A 25733-nucleotide genomic window follows, 5' to 3' on the forward strand; every position below is an offset into this window, starting at 1 on the left:
AATGGTAGACTAACGGAAGATTTGTTCGAGTTTCTAACGCGAACTTAGTGATCAATTTTCACGATCAAAATTATGCAGAATTGATTCTTTCAAAAATTACTTTTGTTAGGGGCTGATACAGTAGAAGCTTTTGGAAAATTCACTTGCCCATAAAGTCTTCAACATAAAGATGACATTGGTATAGATGTGACTATGAACGGTATAAATATATAACTTCGATTGTATTTTTAGATAGATTTTTTTGAAAATCTAACTATTGTACTTGTCCTTATGGTCGATTTTTCAAGGAAATTTCCTCATAAACCATCATAATGAGTTGAGTAGAGTTCAAAAATACCAATCGTTAAAAAATTTATATATGTATGTATGTATATATTGTGACGTTATTTTTTTGGACAAGGCTTGGATTAAGTTGACGTCACAAGTACCAACTGATTTTGGGGCATAACCGAGCATGGTAACTCAAGATTCAGAATTTAGCTACAGTAAATTGCGATTTTTATACAGTTTTTTTTTGGTGATCGAAATATAGTTTAAGAATAAAATATGGAGTAACGTTTGGCTACAGAAAATTTATATGGGAAAGTTATTGTGGGATATGGGTTGAGATTAGAGTTGGGTAAAAGATAAAGTTTGAGTTTTGAAATTTACAGATTTTGGTTTATTGAGTATGTGGAAAAGTCGGAGCAACCGTGGAATGGGGCTCAAGTAATTGCCACCCGGTTGTATCTGATGTAAGGATGCTTGCCTGACCCTATGAGACTTCCATGTGGAGTGCAGAGGTCTAGCTGAAATTCTAGCACTCCAAAATAAGGACTATGGACTATGTGTAAGAGATCAGTTATTGTTATTATGATTGGCAGGACTCAGCGATGGTTCAGTGACCACTATCGCTGTGGAAGCCGCTATTTCTGGTCATTTTTGGAGTTTTGGGTTTTGTTGGTAGGCCTCAGTGGACAGCTTTGACCAGTGTGCTGCTGAGGGTAACCGTTGGTCACTTAAATTTAGGAATTTTAGTCTGCGATCTCACCGAAGCCAAGTCCAGGAGAGCGCACACATTGGGATATCCATACTCAATATCGAGTTGAAGTTACGGAGTAAAGTATAGAGAGCCGGTATAAATGGCGATGATGTTTTTAGTTTGGGAAGTACAGTAGGGGATTCGACTCTGGTCGCTCGAAGCGAGCAGACGTGTCAGGAGTGACGCTCCAGAAAGCTACAGGTTGGAGTTATCGTTACAGAAGTATTGTTTTAAACAGTGTGAGACGTTACTTGATATTTTATTCATCAGTAATCAGGTATGAGATAATTATTATAAATAACTAATCGAGTTTGAGTTAGAATTTTGAGGTATTATGCTACGGTTTTGGTTAAAGAAAAGATGTAAGATCTGTGAAAGTCATGAGAAAGTAGTTACAGTTTAGAGTTATGTTTGCGATCTAGTGTTAATATTATTTTTATGAGATAATTATAAGGAATATGTTAGTCAGTAAGTTAATTATTGCGGATTTGCAATTTTTATTTAGCAATAAACAAAATACTAGAACATAATACAAATAATCTTACTTTATAACAAAATACTGAATCGGAAAATACAAAAAAAAGATAAATCCGGACGGACGGTAACTTGGCATCTACATGATGCGCGTCAAAACCTTATAACTAAATTAATTTAAAATAATTAATTAAAATAATTAAGTAACTGGAGCCAACTGATACTCAAATAGGACTCGGTAAACTAGAACAATAATCTTAAATTCATTACTCTAGATATTTTCTTTAGCAAAATCGTACGACTATCGTACCTGGATCTCATTTTGACGTTAATTAGGCAATAATTAACTTACTGACTAACATATTCCTTATAATTATTTCATAAAAATAATATTAACAATAGATCGCGAACATGACTCTGAACTGTAACTACTATCTCATAATTTTCACAGATCTTACATCGTTTCTTTAACCAAAACCGTAGCATAATACCTCAAGACTCTAACTCGAAATCGATTAATTATTTATAATAATTATTTCATACCTGATTACTGATGAATAAAATATTAAGTAACGTCTCACACTGTTTAAAATGATACTTTTGTAACGATAATTCCAACCTGTAGCTTTCTGAAGCATCACGCCTGAACACGTCTGCTCACTTCGAGCGACCAGAGCCGAATCCCCGTACTGTACTCCCCAAACTAAAAACATCATCGCCATTTATACCGGCTCTCTATACTTTACTCCATAACTCCAACTCGATCTCAGACTCAACGATAATAATTAAGTCGCATTCTATTAAGTATGGATATCCCAATGTGTTTGCTCTCCTGGACTTGGCTTCGGTGAGATCGCAGATTAAATTCTTAAATCTAAGTGACCAACGGTTACCCTCAGCAGCACACTGGTCAAAGCTGTCTACTGAGGCCTACCAACAAAACCCATAACTCTAAAAATGACCAGAAATAGCGGCTTCCTCAGCGATAGTGGTCACTAAACCATTGCTGAGTCCTGCCAATTATAAAAACAAGAACTGATCTCATAATCCTAATCCATAATCCTTATTTTGGAGCGCTAGCATTTCAGCTAGACCTTTGCACTCCACACGGAAGTCTCATAAGGTCAGGCAAGGATCCTGACATCAGATGCAACTGGGTGGTAACTATCCCATATCCCATAATAAATTTCCCATATAAATTTTCTGTAGCCAAACGTTACTCCATATTTTATTTTTAAACTATAACTCTATCACCAAGAAACTGTATCAAAATCGCAATTTACTGTAAGCTAAATTCTAAGTCTTGAGTTACCATGCTCGGTTATGCCCCAAAATCAGTTGGTGCTTGTCACGTTAACTTAACCCAAGCCTCGTCCGAAAAAATAACGTCACAATATATATAATATATATTGATAATAATAATCATTTTAATAATTTGAAAAATATAATATAAAATGAAAATTATAATTGATATTTTATTTTTCAAATTATTAAAATGATTATAACTCGGAAACTATGGACTTTAGCGACTTGACTCAAATGACTTTATTCGAAGGGAATAAAATTTCCTATAAAATTTCCACAAACATTTTTGATGCACTTTCACTGGTTTATGTTCTGTAAGCCAATAAACGTCAATTTCATAGGAAAAATGAGTTCCGCAACAGATACAAGTGAAACAGCTGGAATTACAACTAAGTAACAATGGGCACTTTTGAAGAACACCAAATTTCCTACAAGTTGCGACCAAAGCCGCCTTGATATCGTGAAATGCAGCTGAGTATTAGAAAGTTAAAAAAAAAGTAATTTAATTTACGTGTATTTTAAATGGGAAATCTTTGAAATCAAATAGCAAGTACTTAGAATTGGAATTAAGAGCTCCTATTTGGTGAGAATTTTTTTTATCGATGTAGATTGAGATTTTGCTTGAGGACTTAGAATAAAAAAAACTTTCGCGGAAATGAATCACCCTAATAAATATATATATATATATATATATATATATATATATATATATATATATATATATATATATATATATATATATATATATATATATATATATATATATATATATATATATATATATATATATATATATATTTAGCGACGATACTTTAGGATTAGATTGCAATAATCACTGCTTAAGTCGCCAACTACCAAAGAGTGAAACGTTGTGAGAGAGGATGAGAAGAGGAGAGATAGAAAAAGGTATTGGTGGGGAGAGAGGCGTATCGTCTAAGTATACGATAGCTGAGACTCCTCAGTTAGGTGTGTCTATCGTATACCCCACCTAAGACGCCGAGTTGGAAGTAACGTGTTGGAAAATGTTATATATTGAAATAGGTGTAGGAACGAGATACTGCGAGAGGCGCGAGTTGTAGATGCCATCTCGCGGAGTGAAGCCGAACCACCACATATATATCTATATATATATTTATGGGACAGAACCGACGTTTGAGGACACGATTGCGTCTACAATTCTTATCCGATCTTAATGAAATTTTCTACACTTATTTTATGTGTGATTACCACGATTAAGTTCGAAGATAAGTTGAATTGGTCGATTAATTTAGAAATTATGGCTATTTGAAATTTTAACGATTTTTTGAAAAAATCAGTTCTTAATCATTTTTAAAGTCCATATAACTTTTAAACTAAATCTGATAGACAATTTCAGTAAAAAGTATCTCAAAGCTTGTTTAGTAAGCTTTGATTTTTTACCTTAAACTTTATATTTTGATCATTTCTTCCAATAATTTGATAGCCTTGAAAATTCAAATGGAATCAAAAAATGTTAAAAAAATGGTTTTCATTCCACATAACTTATGCATTTCCCATTATAATACAATTTTGTCATTTGCATTATATTGTAAACAAAATGACCTGTGAATTTTACAGCTATTTTATATTTTTAAAGTATTTCTTTTATTATTTATGATGTTTCAATCGTACACAGAAAAAAAAGTTATCTTGAGTCAAGAAAATATTTTTGAAGACAAGCGTTTTCGGCAACCAAGTCAAGATTTTCTTGAGCCAAGAGAATTTGTCTTGGTTAAAAAAAAATTCGTCTTGGTTGGAGAAGATTTCTACTTTATCTGAGAAAATTAAAGTCTCCAAAAAAATTTTCTTGAATCAAGAATATTTACCTTCAGCCGAGAATTTTTTTTTTTCTGTGTACCTGTACGTCCTATAATCATAACTGGTCTTGCCATCGTAATAGCGATTACAATTACGATCTCATACTAATTAAATTTTCTATAATTCATTTACTTGAAGGTTAGTTTGGTACATTACCTATATTATGTTTTGTCAAATCAACTATCTGAAGTTCTCTATCGAAAATAGTCATTCTTTTTTACCCTCACTCTTAGAAAACGAGCCTAACTTCATATCATGACTATACACTTACATGTATCACAAGATATAGGCTGCGGAATGGCCTTTTCTTATTCTAACATGGTCATTTAAGGTGTGCGTTTCTGAATTTGTCGAAATGTTTTATATTATTTTTAATTTTACACAATAATGATTATGGATTTATCTCATAAAATTATATTTTTTAAATATTTTTTTTTTCTCTGATTTAGCTTATTTAGGCATGCCATGTATAGATGATTCATCATGTCAAAGATTTATAAACCGTTCTATATGTTCCGAAGATAAACAATGCCTGTGTAACTTAGATAAATATGTAACAAAATATCATAAATGCTTACCAAAGTTTAACGCAGAATGTGTTACCGATGAATCTTGTGCAACAGACAATGCTATGTGTATTGATAATAAATGTCAATGTAATCCTTATCATATCTTTCGAGGAGATAAATGTGTTCCAAGTATGTAACGTTATTTTTGTAACACCCACTCGAAATGTACGCCAATACACGCCTATCGTCGTCAGCTAGAAATGTCATATATAACAGCAGTTTACAAAGATACCTAATCATTCAAATTGTGACGTCAGCAGTGCAAAAAATATAAGTTATAGTGGCATGGACTATAGCTACCCTGACGGAAAAAAACTAATAAATACAATTGAAAATTTATTAGTTTTAATAAGTTTTTGTTAGTGATCATTAGTACTCTGACTCGTGAGTTTAACAAAACTATTGGCAATGAATAGTGTTGATCAAACTTTTTCAATAATTTTGATAATTAGTCCTATTAGTGAATCTACATCACGATCAAAAGTGATGTATGTATCGATCATGTTTCAAATAAAAAAATTTGAGAAACGGTTGACCCCATGGGCTGACCCTAAACTTTCCCGCTGTTTTTGATCTCATTAAATTTCGTTTCGTATTAATCTCCGAGAAATTGAGAAATTGAAAATGATCGATACGAATCGTTTGTAAACGTTTCGATGACAATTACACTTGGAAAAATCAATGTTTTTGGTAGAAATTGATAGATATTGTAGTAACTGGTAACTTATAATTAATATCACTGATACACTACAATGATAACACACTTAAATTATGAATAACAACACCACAATTAACAGCAGTAAAAGAAGCAAGAGCAATATATAGTTTATTAAATACAGATATGTTTGCCAATAAGATGTCAAATTAAGACTGAATGACTTTAGTCGGGTGTCTATAAATAGAAATCAATAGTTCAATATTGTTACGTTCGATTAATTTTTAGAATTTTCCAAATAATTTTTTTTTAATTCACAAAATTTTATAACATACAATGAGCCACGCGAACATCAAAACATCTGTTAAGGAAAATCTGAGTGGGGAGAATAATGGGTGCGCCGACCAAGGTTACACATATGGAGGGGCACATAAGAAAATTTTGGGCCCGAGGAACAAAAAAATAAATTCGCTCTTCTGGCTGCAATCATCAAGGTGCGAACAAGTTATTTTACAATTTGGCTTGGTCCAAATACTTACAAAAACATCATTTATGTCAATTTCTGACGTAACAATAGTGTATATTAGTATTTTTCGATAAGGATAGCATGCAAAAATATTGAAGTGACTCATTAAGCCATCTTGTGACGAAATTATTTATCATACTTCATAGGTTTTTTGTTACTTGCAGTCGGTAACCTAACGATATAGCACGATATAACCATATAGCACTTATTGTCGTACGTTTCGAGTATTTCTAACAATAACTAATGTCTATATCTAGTACGATTCCTTCTTCGCCTCTGTTTCGTAGTCAGTTGTAGCAACTTGCGTCTTATATGAAATTGCACTTGATATAGAAACTACTATTTAATAATACTAGTGATCGATAAACAGATAATTTGATTTAATTTTAATGATATTAATTCCAGTTCATTTAAATGATGCATGTCAATTACATGCAGACTGTTCCGAAATTAGATTTGCAACTTGTTCAAAATCAAAAAAGTGTGCTTGCTTTGATAAGTATGTACAAATTGATAATTCAACTTGTGTGCCATCCTTTGGAGCATTTTGCTCAAAATATATAAAATGTGAGCCTGCTAATTTAGAATGTATTGACAGTAAATGTCAATTTATCTCAAATTCTTCTGTACTGTGGGGTGAAAAATCTATTCCTGGTAAGTATAAGGCTTTAATAATGAAAACAAAGAAACAAATAATGGATAATAATTATTTTTTCCTATTTTTGTAAAGTTGTGTTGGGAAGCCCATGTGAAACAGACGCCAATTGTTCGGATATTCAAAATTCGAGATGTTCTCCAGACAAAATATGTATATGTCATGACTACTTCTTTTCATCTGATAATTCAACTTGTAAACGAACTTTAAACACATTATGTTCTAATGATGATGAATGTTTTTCTGATTTATTTCGTTGTTTAAATCATAGGTGTAAATGTAAGCCAAATTATTCAGCAGTCTCTCAGAATCAATGTCACAAAAGTAAGTACAATTTATTAGTGCGTGTGAATTTGGAAGTTATGAAGGATATAAAGTCGAATAAATAAATTAAATTTACCCTGTCAAAAATCGTATGTGGTATTGCGTAGGATTCCATAAGAATTTATATAGAAAAGCATAGATTTATGTTAGAATCCATAGGAATTAAAATAGAAGTGTATAGATTTATATAAGAATCCATGTTGGAAACCATGTGTATCTGGATTTCCATACGGAAATCCACATAGAAACTTGGATATATGAATTTCTTTGTGGGGAATTCATATAGGAATCTGGATTTCTATGTAGAAATATAAGTCATTTTCAAGCGGCAGAGGTAGCCGTTTGGCACGCGTGTGGTTTGGGCGATCACCAAAGTTAAGTATCATCGAGCGTGATTGCTACTTGGCTGGGTGGCCGCTTAGCCACGCGTCGGGTTCGAGCGAAGGTCTCCAAGTGTTAAGCACGAGATGACCCACACGGAAAAATTATATATCCGTATATATTCATATTTGCCCGAATATATACGGATATATAATTTTTCCGTGTGGGGAGGATCTAGTGATCGGTAAAATGTGAATTTTATTGATCACTAGAGCCTCACCCAAATTGAACTGTACTGGCTAGGTTTTCTCTGTGGTGTTTTTACGCCACAGCACCTTCATCGCAAGGTGAAGTAGTGGGGCATCACCGTAATGATGGAGTACAGTATAAGCACAAGTCAGGCCACAGCCGCAAAAATAAAAGGGGTAGAGTTAAAAGTAGAAAGAAAAGTTTGTGCGCCTACTTTCGGAAAATTAAGACTTTAATTAAGGTTCAATCGGTAGCGAAAGGGACATAGTTTATAAATGGGCAAGACAACCAATAAAGGAGGCAAGGTTTAAAAGTATGTAAAAAAAAGAGGGAGAGTTTGAATCTTGAGTTCTGTGAAACACAATAGTGATACAAGTAAAATTAAATTAATTATAAGTAATTTCTAAAGAATTCGGGATATCTAGATTTCTACGTCTATATCGTCTATTCATACACGTGTATATTGAAAAGAGCAGATTGATATTCTATTGGCAGGATACTTTTCAACAATAATTACAAATACTGATCAACTGACGCTTTGTATATGAGTATTTGTAATAAGTTGATGATTGATTAAATAACTCAAGAAGTATTTTATCTTGATAGGAATTATAGATAGTTTTGATAACACACTAAATTAGGAATCGTACATAGGTCTGTACCCCAAGAATGTTTATGAATACATACACTTTCTATGGTATTAATATCAATAGCGTGACACTTTTTGTTAATTTTCCTAATTCCTTATCCATACGAAATTCCCAGATGGATTTTGACATGGTGCAGACTCCTGTGGGAAATCGAGGTAAAATTCCACTTGGGAATCCGCATTAGATTTCTATATGGATTGGCCATGATGTGAATTCCCATAGAAACTCATGTGAGAATCTATAGCAGGATCTATACTGCTTTCCTATAGGAAACCATACGGGAATCCATCCAAAAACTCCATGTGGGAGCCTGCATAGGATTCTAGGCTGGATTCCTATATGAATTATTTTTGTAGGTTAGTGTTCATACTCATATATAAATTTTTATTTGTTTTTTCAGCAAGTTCGCTGTATTCCTGTAACACTCACGTCGAATGCAGTGATCTGTGGCATTCACGATGCTCGGCAAAAGGAAAATGTGTTTGTAGAAATAATAATATTGCAATAAATAATTCTACATGTCTGCCTATTTTGGATGGACCGTGTTGGAAAAATGATCAATGTGTAGCTGAAAACTCTTTCTGCAGTAATCATAGGTGTACATGTAAACCTAAATTTATTAATGTTGCCCGAAATAAATGCGTTGCTAAATTGAATTATTAGCAATAGAAGAAATACTTGAACAAAAATTTGAAGAGTTAATTTATACGGAATAGCTTATAAATCTATGACGATGAAAGTGTTAAAAATATCAAATTATTGAAAACAAACTCTTAATAACTTATTTACACCATGAGCTAACTCACACTAGTTGTCAGAGTATTTTAATTCAGTTAGATAATATACTATTTTTTGTATGTCTATTTCTCATTTTCTGTATTGATGTCTGTAATTTCACATATTTTATAAATAAACTCAATTAATCTACATTATTCTTTAAAATATATTGCGACGGCCCGTGCAAAAAAAAATTTGCCTTATTATGAATTTCATTACGAATTTGATAATTGAATTCAGATTTTGAAACAAATATGACTTTGATAATGAATTAGCTATAGAAATCCTCTAATTTTCTACTACAGCTGAATCTAACAGGTCTTAATTTCTTTCGATTAAAAAATTTTGAATCTTCTTCAAAGCTAGGAATATACCATTTTTATAATGTGCTTATCACTTGTTTAAAGTGAAAGGTATGTTTTTAAAAATTACCCATTAAATTATTAGGTTTCAGCTGTTGGTTACCTGTCAGATTCAGCTGTAGTAGAAAATTAGAGGTTTTTTATAGCTAATTCATTATCAAAGTCATATTTGTTTCAAAATCTGAATTTGATTATCAAATTCATAATGAAATTCATAATGAAGCAAATTTTTTTTTGCACGGGGGATTTATCACTACCGGGTATCTACCGGAGTGATGTCCGAATACACTTACTATTTGGCAATTTGTTCAAATGTTTAAAAGTTGGGAGCCAGGTGATTTAATAATCACCAATAAACAAATCTCAAAAAGCGGCTCAGGGTGGCAGATCGGAGAAAGGTTAGGCACTTAAGATTTTAATGAAATAATTATTCCAAATTTAAAAAAATAAATTATCGGATATTGAACACACAAAAAAAAAAATAAATTGATCGATATCACATCTAAAAATAATCAGTTCACAAAAACACATATAATTTGTAAGTCGTGGCTTAAGACTCGATGTAAACAAAATGAACAGGCAAAAATACTCATTTGATCTAACAGTTTTAAATTGCAGAGTAATCATTGCTTCTTGAAAGCCAAGTCGATTTTGCTCTAACTCGATCTATATCGATTATATCAGCTCCTTAAGGCAATTTTTTTAAGTTTTTCATATATTTTTCATAATAGTGAAAGAACGGCTCATCTTACGAAAAACATGCATAAGACTAATCTTTTAGGATATTTTGCCCTCCATAGAATTATTCATCACACTGACATTGCTAAAGCGTATTGTTCATAAAATGCCAGAAAAGTCATTCTACAGTCACCAAATTGAATTTAAGATGTATTAAACATAATATAATGCAAATTTTATAAGTGTATCATGTTTAACTGCGTGCGCAGCAGTATTTAGGTGTGTCAGCGAAATAACAAAAAAAAAAGTTGATTTTTTTGGAGCATCCTAATAGAAATCCATAGGAATCCATATAGGAGACCATGGGTTTCTGGATTTCTATATGGGAAATATACATAGAAAACTGTGAGTACCTGGTTGGTTCCGTAACAAATTACCCTCGGACAAAATAACCCTGTTATAATAACCCCGACAAAATAACCTGAACTAAAATAACATCGTAACAAAATAACCCGCAAAAAATAACTGTGTTATTAAATAATCTGAACACAATTAACCTTCAAATACAAATTTTATCGTTATAGATTTATGTGACGATTAATACATGTATTAATCTCCGTTTAATTTAGTGTTCTTTAGTGTTAATTAATTTCCATTTGAATATAGTGGAAACCTAAACATGCGAACCTTCTCAATAAGACAATATATAGATAAATTGAGAAAAATATAGATAATAATTAATGAATTAAAATGTAATAAAAACACAAAAATTATTGCGGATGATTATAAAGTTTATCAATATAAAATAAATGTTATAGTTTCACATGAATAACAACTATTTATCGATTAATAATTGCACCTCATACATACAACCCGGGAAAAGCAATTTATATATAATTATATAAAATTTTAGATAAAAGTAGATACGAGTTTTGGTTTGATCTAATTTTATATAGTTATATATACTTTTATTATGTCATTGAAATAACTGAAAAATAAGACAATTTCTATTGAACAAATAGATAGAAACCCTATCAAAAATCCATACGTCAATTCAGCCTTGATTCCTATGTGGACTTCCAGGCGGCGTTTGCAAGTGGATTCGCACATGGTTTCCTGCAGGAATCCACCATAGATTTTCACAGGTGTTTCTATGGAATTCCACGCAATGACAAATCTATATAGGAATCTAGTATGGATTCCCATGTGGATTTTTACGCAGATTTTCCACGGGAATCTGGAACACGTCAAAATCCAAACAAGAATCTCGAATGGATGAGGAATTGGTTAAAAAATATCCTGTGGATAAAATAGTGATCTGTTCTTTAATTCAGATACACGTATCAATAAACGTCAGACACAGACATCCAGACACCCTGGATTCTTCGAAAATTTCTTTCATAGACCTACATTTCTATATGAATTTCTCATAAAGAAATTTATTTATCTAAGTTCCTAAGTGGGAATTCAGCTACCCACAATTTCCTCCGGGATTTCCCACGTGAGTTCATACATCGATTCATGCATGAATCCATACACGACTATGCTATTTCCTATGGATTCTTACATAAATCTATACTTCCCTATACGGATTCCTCTGCGTCCCCATACAATCCTACGTAGACTTTATTAGGGAAGATAAAAGTGTGATGCTTTTAAAAAATAATTTTTTGGTATAAAGACCCCATAGTTCTGCACTGCCCATGAACACGCGTATGCTTGCACGGAAAAAAGAGCAGTTCAAAAATTACAGTTTCAACAGTAAAAACAGGCCTTCCAGGCGATTGTTTTTGAATATTAAAGCTTAATCTGTAATTTTAGAAATTTTTTATCGTAATAAAATTGATACAATTTTAAGCAGCAAATTTTACAGTTAAAAATATAATTTTAGTTCAATAAATCTTTAAAGTATCACTGTTCAGTTACGAGCTTAGGCAATTTGAAAAGCTTCGTGCATTTCCGCTACAATCGGGAGTAGCCGAACTCGCTACTGACTTGAATGTCAGAATAGTGCTGGGTCACTCACTATTTGGGCCCGACATATAAAATTTCGTGCTCATGACCGTGTCACGGCGGCATGAGAACCCACTACCAGTCGATCAATCAGAGAAATTGGCGGCTAACTATTTCCTGTTGGCGTGCTTTTAAGCCAATGGAAAAATTCGTTACTGCAGCCATGCTGCCACGTCACCACCGAGCAGCAACGGAGGAGGAAGACGCCGCCTCAATTTCCAATCTACATCGTGCAGTCTTAATAACTACCACGCGTGTTATACCGCTTTACTCGTCACATTCGCTATCGCTTATCTATCTTGTCGCATTCGCTATCTAATGTTAATTCTCACCATATTTAACTGTATAAAGTGTAAATAAATGAGGATTACCACTTGAATTTGTTGATTATTTATCGACGTTATACCGCGAGTCTAACACAGTACTTGACGTCAATGGAGTCCACTCAGAGCCGATTTATCCAGGTCGTGGAGTCAAAAAAGGGGATCCTTTGTCATCACCAGCGTTTAACTATACAATGAATGATGTCTTAGAGGCTTTGCCAGCAGAAATTGGGTTTCTTTTTCATGGTATCAACATCAACGCTCCATCGTTCGCAGACGATGTAGTTCTTGTTTCTAGCACCAAACAAGGCCTTCAAGAACTTCTAAATAAGCTTTACCATGCACTCCGCAAACAAGATCTATCTCCGATGGCCCAGAAATGCAGATGTTTATCTTTAATCCCATCAGGAAAGCTGAAGAAAAATAAAGTCATCACAACACCAATGCTTACAATTGGCGGATCCAAAATCATGCAAACTGGTTTACTGGACGCTATCTACACAGTCTCGTTCTGGGGAAGGTAACGCATTGCATCCTAAGGAAACAGACAGAGTGATAAGGCATTATGTCAGACAATGGCTAGCGCTCCCTGAAGACGTTCTTACACCATTCTTTCATACGTCAATCAGAGATGGTGGGCTGGGAATCCTGTCATTCGCCTCTAAAATTCCACAACTTGTCAAGCGTCGCTTGGATCAGCTGGCCAACTCTTCATTTAATGCAGCGGCAACATCAGCAACTAATGGATGGGCTGAAACTAGACGTAAATGGTCGTGCAAAGCGTCGATTAACGACAATGACTGGGCTCGCAAACTGTATCGTTCAGCTGATGGATATGAGATCTTGGAAGCCAGCAAAGCAATAACATCAACAAGCTGGGTCAACGACCCCTATTTAAGCATTCCATCAAAAGACTGGTTACATTACATCAAGACTAGAATAAATGCCCTTCCATCGTTAATGTGGACCACACGAGGAATACGGAGGCAAAACCAAGACCATTTATGTCGAGCGAGTTGTCGTGTCTCTGAAACAACTGCTCATGTCATTCAGCAATGGCATCGCACACATGGTGGTAGAATTTTGAGACACAACGCAGTAGTAAACAAAATAGCTGAACTTGCAGTCAAAAAAAGCTACGATGTAAGCGTCGAGGAGAAATTCGAAACTTCCCATGGTAAAAAAATCCCAGATCTTATTGTACGCAAGGACAACAAAATTTCCATTGTTGACGTCCAAAGGGTCTCAGGTGATAGTAGTCTTTCTGATGCATACAAAAATAAATATCACAAACGTTGTAATCTTACTCATTGTGTTGCAGGTAAATACACAGTACCACATTCAAAAGTTTCCGTTTCCGCGGTAATAATATCCTGGCGAGGAATATGGGCAGAGCAATCATATAATAAACTAAGATCACTCGGCATAAACAATATGGAACTCAGAGGCATTACTACTAGGGTAATACAGGGCTCATACTTAAACTTTATTAGATTTAATCAAATGACAACTGTGCAGTATCACAAAAATTGGCTCTTTAGAAATAGATCTTGATCGTTATGTTTGTTTTATTTTTAAATAAATGTTATTTTTATTTAGATAAATTTAATAACTTCAATATGTGATTTTATGCTATTGATGAGGTTATTTATGAAAACTATTTATTAACTCGTAATATTTGTAACTATGTATGCTATCAAAGGAAATCAATTGATATTATAAGGTTATATTTGACAATTTGAACCTTTACTACTCAAAGTATTATTGTTATTATAGGAGAAAAGTATTCGTAATGTGAAGATTTATTTATCCTTTCTATTGTAATCGCCTCCACACGAATCCATGGATAATAAATAACATAAATACAAAGTTTAAGCTTGTCAAGCCAGCTTTAATATATATTGGGTAAAAATTATCTAAAATATTTAGTTTTAAAGTTATACCAAACTTCATAATTAAAAGATCACAATAAAATATAACTGCCGGAATGGAATTATACTGGGAAATGCATAAGTTATCAGGAATAAAAAACCATATTTTTAAATTTTCTTGATTCTGTCCAAACATTCCTCATCAATATGACAGAGATTTTAGTGGAATTTGCCTTTCTGATCGTGCATGCTTTATTCAGGACTTGGTTGAACGCCTTTAAAGAAATTTGAGTTTCAGATTTATTATTCATTAAACCTGGAAAAATTATTTAATTATTAAAAATTTAATAATTAAACGAGCTTGCCTGTAAGGAAAGTTCAATCATAATTGTATGGAGCGCCTCTTCCTCAAGATCAAGTTGTAGTACCTCTACTTTGTGCCTCCGTCACCACAATTTTTCAAAGTGTAAAACAGAAAAAGTTGTGTCTGCGCATGACCTGCACCGCCATGACACTTCATTCTTCATCTTTGTGCCCGAGTCATCACATGTTAGTAAATAAAAAATTTAATATTTTTATATAAAAATTGATCATTATTGAAAAATATAATTATGGAAATATCAAGAAAACGCAGCCGAGAATATTCATCGGTCAAAAAAAGCAATAGGAGTATGAAAAAAAGACTAGATCGTATAGAACAAATAATGACTGAATTTTTTCGCGGTTGCAAGTAAAGACAAGCAAATAATAAAATATTACATGGTAGTTATTATTATATCTATGTATAATAATAGTCAAGCTGATATTGTAAAATTCGGCTAATCGTCTGCAACTAGTGAGTCAAAATAATTTACATACAGCTGCTTACTAACCTCGCTGGTACAACCGACGCTGGAGTGATCCCACACCAAAGTAATGTTGACAATTCCTTGCAAGGTTTGTCAGAAAAATACTTGGTGGATTTAAATCTTAGTGCCAATTTAATTTACACGTAAATTTATGTTATAGTTGCAACATGAACAATACCTTGCAAGGATTGTTTAAAATGCAATTGCTAGTCAAACAGTCTAACCTCTGCTAGGTTATGATTATGACTGTCAGAAAAAAAGATAGACCTTAATTTAAGTTTGTCTGCATAATTAAGTTAATTAATTTAAGTTTATCTAATAATAAGGCAAATCCTACAGTTGATTTGGAAACTCAGAATACTGCACCACAACAACCTTTGGAACTAGAAGTTTTAAAAATAACTGGAGACCAATTGAATCTAGACAGAGTTATATTGCCAGCTATATAGATAAATCTTGCCGTCAGAGTCGAATAGATTATAACAAAGGTCTTCCTGCAGCCAAGAAAAAGACTCTCCTGCAAAAATTTCTACCTCCAGAAAATGGTCTATTTGTGGACCAACTAAAGCTTAATTTTAAATTTTAAACCAATATTCCTGATAGTATCGTCAAAAGATACGATAGCATTGTAGAAAAACAGGCCCGTATATCAGCGAGTCTAGATGGTATAACTAAGCTGATGTCAATGTCCTTGCAACTTCCACAGGACTAAAAATTGGCCATACTAGAGATATTGGGTGTTGTCTTCAGAGTTTAAGCAGACTTGCAACATGAGGAATCAAAAATTAGAATGAATTTAATCTTAAAAAATATTTACCCGTTTAAACGTGATATTCTTAAATCTACTTCATCGAACGAGTGGATTATGATTCTAAGGATATGGTAGTAGAATTTCCAATCTAAAAGAAAAACAGAGTAACTGAGTTAGTTGAGAAGTTAGATCGAATCAAGAAATGTAAGATTAAAGATTTTGCTGCTTTAATTGGTAATCTGGAATCGTGTAGTCCAACACTAAAATATGGTAGAGTCCATATGCGAAGTTTTGAAAGAGCGCGATTCGTAACTCTGCGAAGTCATAAAAATAATTATGATCGCTTTATAACTATTACATCAAACTTAAAAGATGACCTTGATTGGAGGAAGAAAAATGTGTTGGTAGCTAAAAACTATTAAAGTATTCAATCCCGTTATAGAAATCTTCTCAGATGCTTCGACGTCATGATGGGGAGCAGTCTGCAAATACAACCGAGTACATGGTCATTGGAAAGAATATGTATGTTCCCTACATATTGTAACCGGTTTTTCACCACCGGGGATCTACCGGAGTGAAGTCCGAATACACTTACGATTATTGACAACCTTGTTCAAAATTTTTAGTTGGGCGCCAGGTGATTTTAATATCACCAAATAAACAATTATCAAAAATGTCGACTCAGGGTGGTGGATCGGGGAGAGGTCAGGCACTTAAGATTACGATAAATAATTGATCAGAATTAAACAAAATTAATTAATCGTATATTGAACACAGAATACTAAATTGATCGGTCTCACAAAAATAATCGGTTACAAACAAAATAATAATTTGCCGTTCTCGGCTTGACTCGATATAAATAAAATTATCAAAAAAAAATCGTAGTTGATAAAAAAAAATACGATTAATTCATTGCTCGGAGAAAACACAGTCGGTTGACGAAATTAAAATAAAATCATTTTATTTTTCACACAAAATACTTGACGAATGACGTCAGAGTATTGTAAACGTAAGACTCGACTCGGTACGAATGAGACACGGATAATCCGTAATTCTCAGAATTACTCGAACGAAATAAAATAAAATATAAAATTATATTTTATTTCTGCAACGCGTTCAATTTCACTATCACACAGTTATTACGCGAATTTAATTATTTTATTAATTGATTATTATTGCACTTCACTCGTTTAATAACAAAACAATTCAGTCGTACACTTTGTTCAGATTCGCGCCGATGCTTCGGCTTGTTCACTTGTTCACGGAAGCAGTTATTATGGGTCGAAATTAATTGTCGCGATTTATTGTTCCTTGATCAAACTCGGATTGATCTTCAGTCGTAATTCAAATTGTTCGTACGCCGAAATCGAAAATTGTTCAGAGTCGAATTGTTCAAATAAAAAACGTGGCCGTTCAGTTCGGCGTCTATCCCGGATCTCCCCTGACAATCAATGCGTCGAGTCAATTGCTTGGTCAAAGTCGGAATTTTTGCTCATAGGTGTCACCAGAATTGGCTCACCGGATAACTATTTATTTTATTCAAATACTTTCAAACCTCGGGTCGATGTCGAATTTTCCTCATGTTACAATATAAACATTCTAGAACTAAAAGCAGTATTTTTTGGGTTAAAGTGTTTCTGTAAGGACTTAAGATACTGTGACATGTTATTAAGGGTAGATAATACCACTGCTATTGCGTACATCAACTAGAAAGGCGGTATAAGGGTTCCGCAGCTGAGCATGTTAGCTAAAGAAATCTGGACGTGGTGTGAAAAAAAATCTGTGGATTTTTGCATCCTATATTCGCTCAAAAGACAACTCTATTGCTGACTTTGAGTCTAGAAGATTCGAACCAGAGACAGAGTACAGCCTTGCGGATTATGCTTTTAACGCTATTATAGATAAGTTTGGAGATCCAAAAGTTGATCTATTCGCCACCCGAGCTAACAATAAATGCACGTGGCATGTGCCTTGGAAAAAAGATCCGGGATCAACAGCTATTGACACATTTACCATCAGTTGGAAATCAAAATTCTTTTAAGCTTTGCCACCTTTTTCTACAATTCTACGGGTGCTGAAAAAAGTCCGAGTGGATGAACCTCGAGGCGTATACGTGGTTCCCCATTGGCCCGCTCAAGCTTGGTTTCCAATATTTTCATCCATGCTCGATTCAGAGCCTATTTACTTCAAACCAAGCATTAGTTTACTTTTTACTTTTAACAGACAACCCCACCCAGTATGGCGGAGGATTACCCTGGTATCAGGCATTATATTAGGAGAGCCTACGCATTAAAAGCTGTCCCAGAAGACTCTATGGAGGTCATGCTAGAGTCTCTGAGTGAAGGATCTACGAAGCAATATTACACTGGATTCGGAAAATGGTGGAATTTCTGTAATGTCAACCGAATAGACCCTTCAGTTAGTACAACACAGAATGTACTAGAATTCTTGACATCGGAATATAATTATGGCGCTACACATGGGTCACTGAACAGCTTTCGATATGCCATTGCTCTTATTCATGGTCCTAAGCTTAGAGAAAACCCGGAAATTAAAAGATTTTTTAAAGGTGTATCAAAACTAAGACTATCTAGACCAACATATGACTGTACTTAAGATCTAGGACTAGTTTTAGATTGTTTAAAAAAATGGGGTGATAATGACAAACTCAGTCTTGAAGAATTGTCCCTGAAACTCGCGTCTTTATTAGCTTTGGTAACAGGACGCCGAATGCAGACGCTATTTCTAATTGATGAAAAAAATATTTGCACACGGAGAAGTGCTGTGAAAATAAGAATACCAGATTCTATAAAACCATCTGGTCTGAACAAGAATCAACCCTTGTTATCAATTCCGTTCGATAAAAAGCAAATTTTGATTAGTCCTGCTCCCACATTAAAACTACACCTAAATAAAACCAAACAATTGAGGTGAACTGAATATAAACTATTTATTTAATTCCGGAAGCCGCACAAGGGCGTGTCCTCGCAAACCTTGAGTCGATGGATAAAGGAAGTACTAAAAGACAGTGGTGTAGACACGACTATATTTAGTGCTTTCAGTGCGAGACACGCATCAACTCCGGTGGCTAGCAGAAGTAGAATTTTCATCAACTGTATTTCGAAGACTGCAGGATGGTCATCAAAATTCGAAACGTTTGCGAAATTCTATAAAAAAAATCTAATTAAAGATAATAACGCTTTTGCTTTAAGTATATTAAATAATTAATTGTTGTATTATTCCTTTAGAATTAATAAATATTCTACTTACTAGATAACTTGATTGAATATACAAGAATATACAAGAATTCAATAGCCGTTACAACTTTCAACAGCTACAACTTGATCTCAAGGAAAAAACGCGAAATACAATTTAATGATTAAACGAGCTTACCTGTAAGTTAAGTTCAATCATAATTGTATGGAGCGCCTCTTCCGACAATATCAACTCTATCCTAACGAAATTCCCTTTTCTTATTATCTATCCAGGTGAGTAAGAACCCCGTTATTGTTATGGCACAACTTTTGAAAGAATGAAGTGTCATGGCGGTGCAGGTCATGCACAGACACAACTTTTTCTATTTTACACTTTGAAAAATTGTGGTGACGGAGGCACAAAGTAGAGGTACTACAACTTGATCTTGAGGAAGAGGCGCTCCATACAATTGTGATTAAACTTCCCTTACAGGTAAGCTCGTTTAATTATTAAATTTTTAATAATTAAATAATTTATTTAAAGAATTTTTCCAAGTTTAATGAATGATGAATCTGAAATTCAAATTTCTTCAAAGGCGTTTAACCAAGTCCTCAATAAAGCATGCACAAATAGAAAGGCGAATTCCACTAAAATCTCTGTCATCATCGATGAGAAAAAAGAAGACGAAGAAGATGACGATAATGGAAATTTTCATCGAGATATATCTCTTTTATCGAATCGTCAGTACTTACCACCACGATCTCTATCCTCATCATCGTGCTTCGATAATGATCAAAGAACACCATCACCAGTGATAGTTGACGACCAAGAAAAATTTGAACAAGTTCTGGAGGACAACATTGAAAAATCAGAAAATAATGAATTAGCACTTACTTATTCGGAAATAAATGTAAAACTTAACGACCGATCATCGACAGTATTACTGAAGCCAGTAAATGACAATCGACTATCTACAAATGGTGAAGAAAATAATGTAGGAGTGAACCCTTCACAACTAAATATGCCTTTCAATAATGATACTGAACAGCAATCAACCCTTACGTCAGCGATTGATCTTGCTCATTCAAAACCAAACTTTAAGAATCTATCAATTATTCTATCAACAGCTCCATCCACTCAATCAAATCTATATCCTAGCGCACAGTCGATAGTTACATCGACAATCGCTTCAACTGACTCCAATCTACTCGATCGCTATCAATCAAAACGGTTCCATCAACAGCTCCATCCACTTAATCAAATCTTTATCCTAGCGCACAGTCAACAGTTCCATTGACAATCGCTTCAACTCACTCCAATATACACTTCCGCAACCAAGCAATGGTTCCGTCAACAGTTCTACCCAGTGTTTCAAATCCACATCGTTACGTACAGTCAATAATTCCATCAATGATTACTCCAACTTACTCTAATCTACACTTTTATAATCAATCAATGATCTCACCAACAGTTTCATCCACTTACTTAAATCAATATCCCCAGATAGGCCAAAAGTTACATCAACAAATGCTGTAACTCACTCTAACTTTTATTTATATTTCCAGAACTAAACAACTATGACATCTGTCAATTCACATGCGTACCCTCAGCATTAGTCAGAAAAAAAATCCGCGCAATCAACTGCGCACATTCAGACCCAATCAACTATCACACCTGCCAACTTAAATTCATACTTTCAGCATCAGACAATAGTTACTTCGACAAATAGCTTACCTCACTCCAATTCATATTTACCAAACCAACCAATGAATCCATTAACCGCTTCACCCATTTACACAAATTCATACATGTATAATCAACTCAAAAATGTTTTTACTGGATATCATCATGAACCTCAATGGTATTCACATCAACAAAACTATTTTCCAAGTAACCAAAGTAAACACTACCAGCATCAACGAAATTTTAATCAAAATTTTACGAATCAATATCGACTAAGAAAATCTGGGCATCGGTTGGCCCTGCAAGCCAGCCCCCAAATTTCCCGCTGTTCTCTACGAACTCGAAAACATTAGTATAAATACATTTTCGAGATCGAAGATACCTTTGTTTCCCTTTTTTATGAGCTTTTCAAGCTCAACAGGGTTACGTTCTATGTTAAAGTTCAAAAACTTAGAATCTGAAATAATAAATGAAGGAGCATTTTTTATATTTGTTTACAGTTATGTTCAATAATTAGCTCAAAAATGAGTATTTACGCGAAACGTTGTATCTATATCGTGTAAGTATATCCTGATACGAGCAAATATGACGATTTTTAGGCAATCACTTCCAATGACATATAAAGAAGAACATATTAGTTTTGAGTAATTTTGTTCAGTAATTATGATGTTATTCAATAAAAAAAGCAGATATTGATTAAACATTTATTATTCCGTCGACGATATCTCTCGAACGGATTATCTGATTGAGACGATCTTGACGACAATCGAAAGCTTTTATCGAGTTCTAGTTCATGTATAGTTTCAAAATATCAAAAAAAAAAAAAAAAAAAATTTTTTTTTCGTATTTCTTAAATATCTCAGAGTATATTTGACTAAATGATCTAGAATTTTCTGAAAATCTAAGTTCAGAAGATATCTTCCGAATGCCGCAAGAACCATCTAAATCGGTTCATTCATCAAAAAGATATGAGAGGTTTACATCCACACACACACACACACACACACACACACACACATCGCTCTGAAATTATCAGAAGGGCATCCTAGCAACTTCAAACGTCGACATATGATGGAAACCCGATTTTCGAAAATCGGGGTGAAACCAATAACTTCCCGAATTTTTTGAAAATCGTCGATTTTCTAAGCGGAAAGTTGTAAAAGTTATTATTTCTTGTTTATCATTTTTTCGTTATCGTTAACAAGTTGTTCAAGACTTCATTTTTCAAAAAGAATATGTCTCGTAAGTTTGTTTTTTGGACCAACAAAAAATCTATAATTTTAAAATTCAGATTTTGATGATTAACAAAAATTGGAATCATTCACTATTAATCTAAATTTTAAAATTACCATGAAAATGTTGGCCGTATAAAAAAATCAGAAGAAAAATTTTTTGTATAAAATTAAATTTTCTACAACTTTTGGTTTTGAATATTTTTTATAAGATCAACATTTAAAAGACGTGTAAAAAAACTAATAAAAAGTAACGATCACTATTAAAAATATATTAGTGTCTATACGTGTTTATTAGTGATGATTAGTGAATCTCCGACTAGTGAATCTTCTCATACTATTAGAAGTGGTTAGTATTGAATAGTGTATCATTAGTGATCACTAGTAGTCCGACTAGTGAGTCTAGATTATTATTAAGGGGTTAGGGGTAGTCAGAATTTTCAAAAAATCGATTTTTTTTTTTTTGCATTTTCTTAAAGTATAATATTTTAAAAATATTGTGTGAAAATTTGAAGTGAATCCGACAAATTCTTTTCGAGTTATTTAACAATGACCAAAGGACGCTCGGGTGCTACGTGGCATTCGAGAGCAGGTAGCTAGAAACAGCTGCAAGCAACCGACCTTTCGGGTTTCATTGTCATGAATATCTCCCCATTTTAATGTATTTATAATTATATATATATATATATATATATATATATATATATATATATATATATATATATATATATCCTTCTACATATATTCACAATTTGTAGGTAGTACAAGAACTGAAAAATAATTTTTGGTTGCCAGTATACCTGTAGTCGTTGCACTGATCAGTCGATAGTTTTGTGATAAATTATTTCTCAAGTGAATTAAATTATTAACCATGGGACGTGATTCTAGAAAGGTTTCAAGAGAACTTCGGAGTTCTGAAAAAATTCATAAGTCGCGTTCAGTCAAAAGAAAGAATGTTTTTAATCCGAAAACAGCCGAACGTGATGAAAGTATTCAGAGTACATCTTCTAAAAAATTAAAACAAAACACTGAAGATGATGTACCTGAAGACAGCAGTACTGAATTTCGAATAATAAATTTTATTCAGGTATTCACTGCAATTTCTGCTCTTATAAAATGTAAAAAATGTGATGGAAATGTAGTGTTTCAAACAGCAAGTACACGTGGGCTGGGATTCAAAATTGTAGTTGCATGTAATAACTGTGGAAATGAATATATTCCTTCCTGTTCTTTCGTTGGGCATTCTTATGAAATAAACAGACGTTTCATTTTTGTAATGAGAATACTAGGAATAGGATACGAAGGATTGTGCAAGTTTTGCGGCCTGATGGACATGCCGTCTTTTTTAGATAAATCTACGCATACAATTTTACTGAAACAGATTTTGAATTGTAGTAAAGCCGTCGCAGAAACCTTCATGACGAAAGCTGTGAATGAAGAAAAGCAAGCAATGCCAACAACTGAAAATGAAGATATAAATCATCTAACTGTATCGGGAGATGGAACCTGGCAAAAACGGGGATATACATCGTCATTTGGAGTTTCTTCTATAATTGGCTATTTTACTGGAAAGATTCTTGACATAAACATTAAAAGTGCATATTGTAAGCTATGTGAGTATTGGAAAAAAAAAACAAATACTGTTGAGTTCGAGGAATGGTATCAATCGCATGAAGATGTGTGTTCTGCTAATCATCAAGGGTCTTCTGGGAAAATGGAGGTGGATGCGATGGTCGAAATGTTTTCGTATTCTGAAACTAAATATGGAGTTAAGTATGCCAACTATATTGGTGATGGTGACTCCAAGACCTATTCAGGAATTATAAAATCAGATCCTTACGAAAATACAACTGTAAATAAAAAGGAATGTATAGGGCATGTCCAAAAGCGGATGGGGAGTCGATTACGTACGCTGAAGAGTAAACAAAAAGGTCTTGGTGGTCGAGGTAAGCTCACAGGAAAATTAATAGACAAACTAACTGTGTACTATGGTTTAGCAATACGCCGGCATTGTGATTCTATTGAAAATATGAAATCTGCTATAATGGCAACCTTTTATCACTACGGCTCGAGTGATGAAAAACCGAATCATGATATGTGTCCAAAAGGCGAAGAATCTTGGTGCTCTTACCAGCGCGCTGAAGCAAGAGGAGAGCTTGATACCTTTTCTCACGATTATTCTCCTTTACCTTCTGATGTTTTAAAAGCTATCAAGCCTATATACGAAGATCTTAGTAATGAAAATTTACTTTCAAGATGTGTAGGTGGATTCAATCAGAATAATAATGAAAGCTTTAACCAACTAGTATGGAAAATATGCCCAAAAACGGTAAATACTAGTTTTACCATCGTACAAATAGCTGCATACGTTGCTATGTGTATATTTAATGAGGGTATAAATTCATTATTAGTCTTGATGAATACACTAGGACTTAATTGTGGGCCTAATTCTCATCGGTATGCAGAAAGAATGGATGCTGCACGTATCAAAGTAGCAGATAAGCGCGCTAATGATAACACCCGAGAAGGTCGATTGCAACGTAGGCACCAGCAAATCGATATTTTGGAAGCTGCTATGTCGGCTGAAGAGCTATTATATGGTCCAGGAATAGATGACTCAGTGTAAGTTATTAAATAATTCTTATAATTCGACATAAATCCATAGCAAAACTTTAAATGCGTTTTTCTCAAAACTATGTTTTCTGAACTGGTGATCACTGTAACTTAAAAACTGCTCGGTAGATTTCAATAAAATTTATTGTACTTTTGAAATACATTAAAAACTCGTGCCTGATCGAAGGATTTTTTTTTTTTTTCAAAATTTCGATTTTTTTTTAACAATAAACTGTCGGTTTTTTTCTCGAAAATTTGAAAAAAATTTCCTGAGGCCGCCATTTTGTTAATTTCGAAAAAAAAAAAAAAAGCTTCGATCAGGCACAAGATTATCTATTAATAAAACTAATTTTTCTTGTCCGATTGATTTTAGATGAATCTCCAAGGACTTATGATGATCACCGCAAAGGACTTCGGGAGGAACGGGCTCTACAAAAACAGCGATAACTTTTTGAATTATTAATTTTTTTTTTTGAAATTTTCGTGAAGTCAAATCGAAACGTGTTCTAATAAAGCTATGTTTTTATTTTTGTCAAATAAAGTAATTAACTACAAAAAAAAAATTATTGAAAATCATCATTTTTTCATACCCCTGAGTACCCCTAACCCCTTAAAAGTGATTAGTGTTGATCACACTTTCAAAAATGTTGATAGATAGTCCGATTAGTAAGCGTATGTTACTATTGAATGTGATATCAGTATCAATCATGTGTTCAATAAAAAAACTCTAATCCCCAACTTTTATATTCGATCTTTATATAAATGCGGTAAAAATTTATAAATTGCTGAATCATCACGATTA

General features: G+C 33.5%; 1 protein-coding gene across 3 annotated transcripts; it reads left to right on the forward strand.

Moving 5' to 3' along the window:
• The first annotated feature begins 23096 nt into the window (after positions 1 to 23096).
• Positions 23097 to 25528, forward strand: LOC130677269 (uncharacterized). Of its 3 annotated transcripts, none has more exons than XR_008991563.1 (3): positions 23097 to 24647; positions 24730 to 24940; positions 25305 to 25528. XR_008991563.1 is itself a non-coding variant. In XM_057483957.1 (2 exons), exons 1-2 carry the CDS (start codon positions 23190 to 23192, stop codon positions 25306 to 25308), a joined length of 1755 nt encoding a protein of 584 aa, XP_057339940.1. In that variant the 5' UTR covers positions 23097 to 23189; the 3' UTR covers positions 25309 to 25528. The 3 variants fall into 3 exon arrangements, 1 of the variants encoding a protein (XP_057339940.1); XR_008991562.1 differs by having other exon boundaries at positions 24748 to 24940; XM_057483957.1 differs by having other exon boundaries at positions 23097 to 24940.
• Positions 25529 to 25733: the final 205 nt, after the last annotated feature.

This window comes from Microplitis mediator, chromosome 11 (genome assembly GCF_029852145.1).
Source record: "Microplitis mediator isolate UGA2020A chromosome 11, iyMicMedi2.1, whole genome shotgun sequence".
In the NCBI taxonomy this organism is placed as follows: Eukaryota; Metazoa; Arthropoda; class Insecta; order Hymenoptera; family Braconidae; genus Microplitis; species Microplitis mediator.